Genomic DNA, 10,689 nt, shown 5'->3' with positions numbered 1-10,689 from the left:
TTTATGGTATTAAAACAAAAATATTAATTAAAATAATTTTTGGTGTAATTTATATATTTAAACTCATTAACCTACTATTGAATTTATATCTAAACTAACTATAGCTATTCAAACACTTCAAATTTAAACATGATTATATATATATATATTTTTTTTTAACAAATGTCTATATTTTTAATCATAACCAAGTCATCAAAATTTTAGAATATATTTCATCTTACTAAATATAATTTTTTTCAATCCCACTAAATATATTTACTTTTTCAGACGTTAATTATATTTTATCGTGATTTTATTGATCCAAAATCCTAAAGTGGCCCAATAGATATACCCATTCTTAGCCCATCGTCACAATTATTCATTTATTTAACTACATTTGTCGGCCGGTGATAATTGTATATTTCTTCTCCAACGAAACCCTAGCTCGGTGACAAATTCTCTCTCTCATAGGCACGCAGAAGATGTCGCACTTCGGAAGATCTGGCCCTCCAGATATCAAAGACACATTCTCTCTTCTTGTTCTCAACATTACCTTCCGTCTGTATCTCATCTCTTTCAATTTGTACCAGTTTTGATATCTTTTTCTAACGTCCTATTGATTTTTTTTATACTTTTTCAAATTAATCAATAGGGACATCGGCGGACGATTTGTTTCCTCTTTTCGAAAAGTATGGAAAAGTTGTCGACGTTTTCATTCCCAGAGATCGAAGGTTTGTATCTGTTTCCTTTGCGATAATTAAGTACTGCGATTATATCCCAAGCTTAAAAATTTATGCTTGATGTGACTGAGAAACGTATTTATTTTTCATTAGGACTGGAGATTCACGTGGGTTTGCATTTGTTCGATATAAGTATGCGGACGAGGCCCAGAAAGCAGTTGACAAGCTTGATGGTTATTTTCTTCAATTCATTTTCATGTTTCATGTCGATTTATTGATACTTGCGATTTGTTTACTCAATTATTTGTTATTTATATTTTCAGGAAGAACTGTTGATGGAAGGGAAATAATGGTTCAGTTTGCTAAGTATGGTCCAAATGCTGAAAGAGTGTGAGACCTCTGTTTTGTTACTGAATTCTATGTTTCATAAAGTACCATTTGTAAATTTGTTTAATATCTCTTTTCTGTTTTATTGTACAGTCACAAAGGAAGGATAATGGAACCGGTATCAAGATCGCGAGACAGGTCAAGAGACAGGTCAAGAAGCCGAAGCCCTCGTCCAAGGTAATCTATTTTTTACCACCCAAATAATATTATCACAGTTTAGGTCTTTGTCATAGTCATCTTCAACCATAAACCAATATTTCAGGTATAGTAGAGATTCACACAGGGATAGAGATTATCGCAGAAGAAGTCGTAGCAGAAGCAGAAGTAGAGGTAGGTCTGATCGTGACAGGAACTATGAAAGGGAACGAGAATATCGTCGTCGAAGCAGGAGTCGCAGTGGAAGCCCTATTAATCACAAGAGAAGGAGCCGTAGCCGAAGCTTGAGCAGGTCTCGTGGAAGGTATTATCCAAGTTTCTTTATATTCTAACATGTTCTTATAAAGTTTTTTTTGGTTAAAACTCTAATATAGTAGATGTTTTAATATAATCAAAGCGTATCTCCGATTCGTCGTAGCGCTAGTCCTCGTAGGAGGAGCCTGTCTCCAGTTAGGTCTCGATCACCTTTATCTAAGAGTGGAAGTCCAATTGTTCGTAATGGTAATGAACGTTCTCCTACTCCTGGAAGTGTCTCACCAAATGGTAAAAAGGTGGTTTCGAGAAGCCCATCTCCTCGTTCTGATGCTGATGTAAGTATCTGATTACTATCTATAGAGACAGATTTTTAAGGGTTTTTTTCTTTCTTTGCACTGATTTATCTTTGTTTGCCTTTCTCTATTTTTCATCTGTAGGAGTGAAAGCATTCAAAATGTACACCGGATGCATGCATACTCCGTTCTTGGACACATGGGAAGAGAAATATTTAGTGATATTTTATAAATGTGCTTTAGTAATATGCTTGAAATAGACGTCGATCGGAATTCAGAATAGTTCTTTTGTGTTGGATGCTTTTCTATGGTTAGTATTTTGTGTCGACTGTTTGGATAACGCTTTTTTCATGGGTTTTCTCCAGTCTGTTTGTTTTTCGTATAAATGCTAATAGATTGTTCTTGACTTATTAGTATGTGTTCGTTCGACTGGCTGATGATGATGTAGCAGTCGTTGATGCTTGCTGTTTGTACTTTAATGCTGTTGAAAAAAGGCGGTTCGGTTTAAAAAATTCGTGTTGATAACATGAATGGTAAGATCTAATAGTGTTTTTACTGGAAGTGAAAATGATTTCTTTAACCTTGATTAGCATATTTCTTTTTTGTGGTGAAATTTGAGTATTAGTAGCTGATGAAATACAGAAAACTTGGGTGAAGTTCCAAATTGTTAGATTGTGTAGCTGTTGCAGACACCTGTTATGACTTGCAGTGCAGATTTCGAGCATGAAACTGTAATGCTGAGCTTTTGAATGAACATGCTAACATAGTGACTAGGTTATGGTGAGATTTGCTAATGTTTTTCCTAGGTTAAGCGCATTTTTCATGCTGCAGAGGTAATTAGTTTTTAAGCTGATGCATATTGTCAATTGTCACAGCAGCACACGAGATCGTGGCTGTAGAGGTGAATAATTGATTAACAAGAGTTATTGCTGTTCTCTTGCTGATTGAATAGCTGTTTTTCGCGAGAATTTCGGTTGTGGTCCAGTCATGCTGCGATTGGTATAAAATCTTGATCAATATTCTGCATTATTTTGCTAATTATACTTATGTAACTCTAACTTGTTTAGGAGAAGAGATGTTATCTATATTAATCTTGGTTAATTTTGATAGGAGTAGTTTGATTTATGTTTATCAAGCAATTTAACGGAAATAGGAATAACTAATGAAAGTTACTAAAAAAAACTCCTGACTTTTGGTATTATTTATGAGGATTTTAATCACAGAATAATTTCACTCATTCTTAAATGCTCCAATCCAAGTGATAATAGCCAATTTTACCTTAGTTTTTTCAATTTAATATAGAATGTGGTCCAAAATTTTTAAAAGAACATCTTTATGATAAAACTGAATTAGATCTTTTTGAAAAATTGTTGCTGAAATTTTCTTTTTCTTCTAAACGGGTATCACTTGTCAATGTTTTATAGTATTAAACTGAATGGGATTCTGAGGGAGGATAAAACTGTTGTGCTTTGTCACCATTGTTCTATATTCACACAAATGATCTGTATGTGAATTATTTTTCGTTTTTAGACTGTATTAATCTCGATTTTTCCATGTGTCCGGGCAACAAGTCAACTTTAATAATTCATTGTCACTTTGTCAAATAATACCCTGAGATTGGCTTGCGACACAGTCGGACCTCAAATAAAATTATTTGGATTTTCACTCTTGACTAGTAAATAAAATTATTTTGATATCCTTGACTAGGGCTGAAAATGAAAATGAACTGAGATGTTTGCCTTTGAGATTGAGTAATTAATTATATATAGTTATTGTATTTGATCACTCCTATTCTATTTTATAAATTCAAAGTTAAAATTTGTTCTTTTTATGTCATTTTCACACCATTCAAATTTTAATAAATTTTTAGATGTATCATTAATCTACATTTTCTTAGACTAACAATTAAAGAATAACTTTATAAAAATAAACCCTAATTCTATATCCCGCATATAGAAAGTAAGAAATTAGAATTCAACCAACTCCTAAACTAACAAGAATATGTATTGAGACATTTCATCGAACACATGGAGTGCGAGAGAAATTTCCAAACAGGTATATAATCAACAATGTTATTCAACACAAACGACTCAACAACACATACAACTCTATACTATATTTGTTATTACTCATATACAATGAGTAGACGGTAAGCCATGAGACTAGCTCGGAATCTTAATTGGTCACAGCGCCAAAAACAGTGAAGGTAGGAAGAAGAGAATGAAGATTGCATAAGAAAGAATAGAGACATAACTTGCTTAAAGAGGAGCCTTTAGACGTTTGAAGATGAACTTTGAAGGTTGACGGCTGAAAGATTAGGAATGAAAACTTAATTTTGAATGTTGGGTTGTTGACTACTCAAAAGAAAGGAGGACTTAATTCCTCAAGAATGAAAAGTTAATTTAGGGCAGAGCCTTACACTTTTTACTTTATTTATATTATAAAAATTATAAATAAAAGAATAAAAATTGTATATTTATATACTCGACGAGTACTAGACACGGGAATATAATCAACTGTGTTATTCTACACAAATGACTCAACAACACACATATACAATACTCTATACTCTATTTGTTATTAATACAGATACAATGAGTAAGCGGTGAACCAAGAGACTAGCCCGGAATCTTGATTGGTCACAGCGCCAAAATCAGTGAAGGTAGGAAGAAGATAATGAAGATTGCATAAGGAAGAAAAGAGACAGATAAAGAGTAGCTTTCAAACGTTTGAAGATTAACTTTGAAGGTTAACGGCCGAATGAAAGATTAGGAATGAAAACCTAATTTTGAATGTTGGGTTGTTGACAACCGAATAGAAAGGAGGACTCAATTCTCAAGAATGAAAAGTTAATTTAAGGCGTACAAAGCCTTACACTTTTTACTTTATTTATATTATAAAACTTATATAAAAATATAAATAAAAGAATAAAAATTATATATGTATATACTCTAGTAGCTCGACGAGTACTGGAGACTGGTATATAATCAACAGTGTTATTCAACACAAACGACTCAACAACACACATATACAATACTCTATACTATATTTGTTATTGATGCAGATACAATGAGTAGGCGGTGAGCCAAGATACTAGCTTGGAATCTTGATTGGTCACATCGCCAAAATCTTTGAAGGTAGGAAGAAGAGAATGGAGATTGCATAAGGAAGAAGAGCGACAGAACCTGCTTAAAGAGGAGTCTTCAGACGTTTGAAGATAAACTTTGAAGGTTGACGGCCGAATGAAAGATTAAGAATGAAAATCTAATTTTGAATGTTGGGTTGTTGACGACCAAATAGAAAGGAAGACTCAATTCTGAAGAATGAAAATTTAATTTAGGGCGTACAGAGCCTTACACTTTTTACTTTATTTATATTATAAAAATTAAATAAAAGAATAAAAATTATATATTTATATACTCTAGTAGCTCGACGATTCCTGGAGACGGGTATATAATCAACAGTGTTATTCAACACAAACAACTCACAACACACATATACAATACTCTATACTATATTTGTTATTGATGCAGATACAATGAGTAGGCGGTGAGCCAAGATACTAGCTCGGAATCTTGATTGGTCACAGCGCCAAAATCTGTGAAGGTAGGAAGAAGAGAATGAAGATTGCATAAGGAAGAAGAGCGACAAAACCTGCTTAAAGAGGAGTCTTCAGACGTTTGAAGATAAACTTTGAATAGAAAGGAGGACTCAATTATGAAGAATGAAAAGTTAATTTAGAACGTACAGAGTCTTACACTTTTTACTTTATTTATATTATAAAAATTAAATAAAAATATAAATAAAAGAATAAAAATTATATATTTATATATTTATATACTCTAATAACACGACGAGTACTAGAGACGGGTATATAATCAACAGTGTTATTCAACAAAAACGACTCAACAACACATATACAATACTCTATACTATATTTGTTATTGATGCAGATACAATGAGAAGGCGGTCAACCAAGAGACTAGCTCGGAATCTTGATTGGTCACAGCGTCAAAATCAGTGAAGGTAGGAAGAAGAGAATGTAGATTGCATAAGGAAGAAGAGAGACAGAACCTGTTTAAAGAGGAGTCTTCAGACGTTTGAAGATAAACTTTAAAGGTTGACGGCGAATAAAGGATTAAGAATGAAAACCTAATTTTGAATGTTGGGTTGTTGACGACCGAATAGAAATGAGGACTCAATTCTCAAGAATGAAAAGTTAATTTAGGGCGTACAGAGTCTTACACTTTTTACTTTATTTATATTATAAAAATTAAATAAAAATATAAATAAAAGAATAAAAATTATACATTTATATACTCTAGTAGCTCGACGAGTACTAGAGAGAGGTATATAATCAACAGTGTTATTCAACACAAACAACTCAACAACACATATATACAATACTCTATACTATATTTGTTATTGATGCAGATACAATGAGTAGGCGGTGAGCCAAGAGACTAGCTCAGAATCTTGATTGGTTACATCACCAAAATCAGTGAAGGTGGGAAGAAGAGAATGGAGATTACGTAAGGAAGAAGAGAGACATAACCTGCTTAAAGATGAGTTTTCAGACGTTTGAAGATGAACTTTGAAGGTTGACGGCCGAATGAAGGATTAAGAATGAAACCTAATTTTGAATTTTGGGTTGTTGACGACTGAATAGAAAGGAGGACTCAATTCTCAAGAATGAAAAGTTAATTTAGGGCATACAGAGCCTTACACTTTTTACTTTATTTATATTATAAAAATTAAATAAAAATATAAATAAAAGAATAAAATTTATATATTTATATATATTCTAGTAGCTCGACGAGAGACACATATACAATACTTTATAGTATATTTGTTATTGATGCAAATACAATGAGTAGGCGGGGAGCCAAGAGACTAGCTCGGAATCTTGATTGCTTATAGCGCCAAAATCAGTGAAGGTAGGAAGAAGATAATGGAGATTTCATAAGGAAGAAGAGAGACAGAACATGCTTAAAGAGGAGCCTTCAAACGTTTGAAGATGAACTTTGAAGGTTGACGGTCTAATGAAGGATTAAGAATGAAAACCAAATTTTGAATGTTGAGTTGTTGACGACTGAATAGAAAGGAGGACTCAATTCTCAAGAATGAAAAGTTAATTTAGGGCGTACATAAATAAAAGAATAAAAATTATATATTTATATACTCTAATAGCTCGATGACTACTAGAGACGGGAATATAATTACTCGAACTCGCTTCGTTATGTTATAACGAGTTGAGCTCATTATATATTTATATGCTCGATGAGTACTGGAGACGAGAATATAATTACTCGAACTCGGCTCGATTATATAACGAGTTGAGCTCAAGCATGCTCTATTCAAACATTTTATTTTCTAGAGAAAAAGAGTAATAAAATGATAAAATATTTCCGATGCCGGGAATCGAACCCGGGTCCCCTGGGTGAAAGCCAGATATCCTAACCGCTGGACGACATCGGATTATATTAATCTATAATGTAAGATATTAATTTATTAATAAAGATTAGTGAGCCTCTAAATAAACATATTTGCGAGCTGACGATCCGAACATCTACGGATTCTAACTAGGCGTGTTTAAATTTTAAATGAGTTTGGCTTGTGAAGTACGAGTACTTCGAACGAGTTTTTTATTGAGTCGAGATTCGAATAGCTCGCAAATAACTCTATTAATTTACCTCCTTAATTGTAACAAAGAGGTTGGGGCATGCGTTTTATTGGATTTTAGTTTCAAAATAGTGTCTTACTTATAAGTAGGCTTGAAATCATTCATGACCTAAATAGTCTTGGGGGGTTAATTTTTAAAAGTAGATATTTTCACAACAAATTTTGTTGGTATTATATTATAAAAATATCACATTCATGAAATAATTGCTTTTATTAAAAAAAATTATCATTGAGATATTGGTAATGGAAAATTAGTGGAGTCCTGGAATGACAAATGGATTTCTTTTAAACTAATTATTAAGAATGACTTATTAATTGCATTGATAAAACATTAAATTAAGACGATTATTTATACTTTCTTCTTAGTTAGAACTATTATCTATATTAAAAATCTTTCTTTGTCTACAATCAATGATGGATTTAAAAATTAGAGTTTGGGTATGTTTAAACTTTTTTATGGTTTTATGGTGAACTTAAAAATATAAAAAGAAATTATGGATAAAACGACCTATTAATGTATATTTTTTTGGTTTTTTTAAAATTAAAAAATAAATAAATATATTAAAAAATTTAGAGATAATATCCCACTTTACCGCCCATCAGTAGATCCGTCTCTTCCTTAATGCTCCAATGGGTGTACACAGTCAAATTGAGGTTTTGCTTCCTCTGCTCATCATTTTCTTTTATGACTAACTTACGCAGGTTCACGATATATTTTGATATATTTTTAACATTTTTATTTGGATGGCTTGTCACAATGTGTTTGCAAATCTTGAAAATCTTATAAGGTAGCGAATTGTTGCCGATCCAATTTACAAGGTTTGCTCGAATGAAATCAGGACGGTTGAACATACACTCATGTAATGTAACAAGAGTAAGTGATTCTATTTTGAAGGTGGTGACACTTGATGTTTGTCTTTGAAAACGATTTTTTGAAACGATTTCAAATGGGGTCAACCGTGATGTTATGATTGAGAATTATGAAATTGTGGTTGATATTGAACATAAAACAGTTGGTATTTAGTAACATGGATTTGTTAGTATACATTATTATCACCGCACTTTTTTCAATTCATTGACAAATTATTACCTTAATCTTTAGTACAGGGAAAAGAGTTATTCGCATAGTATTCAATGAAAAATGATAACAGTGTTGGGAAAATGTATAATCAATTCCCACTTGATTGAATTTTTTTTATCAAATTAAAGAGTAAAACCACGAAAATTTACGTTCAAATCAAACTTCACTGTAATCATATGTCAAATATACGATTAAAAATATAACAACATTTAATAACAACACAAAAGATAAAAAGACATAACCAAAATGATACAAACTTTTTATCCCAAATGAGTAAATAAAATTCAAATTGATGGAAACTTTAAGCCACATAAACTCAAACTTAGAGACGATCAAACTTTGATTCAACCGTTAAAAATGTAGATGAATGAGTTACCAACCACTCGACAAAATCTCAGACTGATTGTCAGTTTAATAAACAATGTCAGACTGTCTATGAAAATATGCTATATATTTTCTATTTCTGCCTTCTTTTTTTATGGTGACTTCTTCTTTCTCTTTTTATTATGTAAATTTTTAAAATATGTTTTTAGTACAAAAATTTATAACATTATTGGTATAGTATAAACTATACAAACATTATTTAATACGGTGATTATTACATTTTTACTATTATATAAATTTATATCTCTATATAATTTATATTATATACTTTTGTAACTATGTCCCGTATTCTTATTCTTATGTCATTTTTTTTCTCATTATACCATTTATTAATATTATATATAACTTATTATTATATAATATATTAAATATATTTTATTTATTTTTAATATTATTATTATATATAACTATTTTTAATATATTCTTTAAAATAGTTCAATATTTTAATTAAAAATATATATATTTATTTTTATAAGTAATAATTTTATTAATTATTATTTTCTATATTTACTTATATTATAAATACTACTTTTATTTTAAATTTATTTTATTACAATTATTAATAATATTTAGATTAAATAAATATAATTTACAGTTTATATTATAATTTTTTTTTATATTATAATTAAAATTACATTAATTATTAAATAATAATAGTAAAATAATTTATAATAACAAATAATATTCTTTATAATATAAAATAAATATAAAAAATAATAATAATTTTAAATTCATATTTTCACTTTAATTTATTAAAATGGTGAAATTGTCATTTTATTCCTATACTATATATATCAAACACAAAATATAAACTATAAACAAATTATATCATTTCTTATAATTCATACCAAACATCAATAATTTATATTACTTTATATTATTTATACATAGTCATAATTTATATTTTTATACAACTTATACCTATGTAATTTGTATCGTATACCAAACGTTACCTCAATGAATTAAATTTAACTTAAACCACTATTGAGTTTTATTCATAGTTGGAAACCCAAATAAAACCTAACAAACGTTACAAATTAAAAATCATCAAAAATATTAAAATAAAGAGCATCACTAATAGTTTGTACCTTTAAAGTACCACAAATATATGAATGCACCAGTTCTAACACTTTTGACTTTCTTGAAGAAATTTTATGTTTGAATAATACTCTAGTTTGTTTTCAGTATTTCTCCAAATCTGTTCACTACAACAAAAATGACTATTGGCGACGCTTAAAAAGACTTCTCCCAACCTTTAAAAGCGTCGCCAAAAATATCACCGACACTTATTTATGCGTCGCCAGAAGCAGGGTGGGCATAAGTTATAACAACGCTTAATTAAGCGTCGGTAACACTAATTTAAGCGTTGCTAAAAGTCTATTTAAGTTTTAACAATTTTATTTTATATTTTATTTTTAATTCTATTTTTTATTTTATTTTTGCATTTTTTTCAAATTACATAATTACTATAGAAAGGACATTTAGAACTTCATTTTCTCCTATTATCTCATTAAATGACATTTTAAATAATAACAAAAGAATTATCTCATTAAATGACATTTTAAATAATAACAAAAGAATTATAAATTTTTTATAGCATATTATCTTATAAAATTACATCATAGTCAAATATAAAAATTATTAACTAGATATTAAAATTTTTAATAATGTTTAAATAATTTAAAAATCAATTAAACTAAAAGACAAATTTATATACTAAAATACTATAAAAAAATAATAAATGATAAATTGGCAAGATAAGCAGTTCCTCTTATTAGTCCCCTTCATTTTC

The 10,689-nt window shown here is 29.8% G+C and overlaps 1 protein-coding gene and 1 non-coding gene across 6 annotated transcripts; one reads left to right on the top strand and one right to left on the bottom strand.

The window, feature by feature from the left end:
* Positions 1-381: 381 nt before the first annotated feature.
* Positions 382-2,862, top strand: LOC124932560 (serine/arginine-rich splicing factor SC35-like). Of its 5 annotated transcripts, none has more exons than XR_007098762.1 (10): positions 382-537; positions 632-710; positions 813-892; positions 983-1,049; positions 1,140-1,223; positions 1,309-1,506; positions 1,600-1,792; positions 1,895-2,060; positions 2,165-2,283; positions 2,393-2,862. XR_007098762.1 is itself a non-coding variant. In XM_047473211.1 (8 exons), the coding sequence occupies exons 1-8, from the start codon at positions 462-464 to the stop codon at positions 1,898-1,900; spliced, it is 762 nt and encodes a 253-aa protein (XP_047329167.1). In that variant the 5' UTR covers positions 382-461; the 3' UTR covers positions 1,901-2,160. The 5 variants fall into 5 exon arrangements, 2 of the variants coding, with proteins under 2 accessions (XP_047329167.1, XP_047329166.1); XR_007098763.1 differs by having other exon boundaries at positions 2,379-2,862; XR_007098761.1 differs by having other exon boundaries at positions 2,165-2,862.
* A 4,294-nt stretch (positions 2,863-7,156) lies between these two features.
* On the bottom strand, positions 7,157-7,228 carry TRNAE-UUC. The gene has a single exon. It is a non-coding gene; the product is annotated as a tRNA-Glu (tRNA).
* Between the last annotated feature and the right edge of the window lie 3,461 nt (positions 7,229-10,689).

This window comes from Impatiens glandulifera, chromosome 3 (assembly GCF_907164915.1).
Source record: "Impatiens glandulifera chromosome 3, dImpGla2.1, whole genome shotgun sequence".
NCBI classification, from domain to species: domain Eukaryota; kingdom Viridiplantae; phylum Streptophyta; class Magnoliopsida; order Ericales; family Balsaminaceae; genus Impatiens; species Impatiens glandulifera.
Note: the sequence above shows the minus strand (reverse complement) of the source record. Positions and strands in the feature narration are given on the sequence as shown.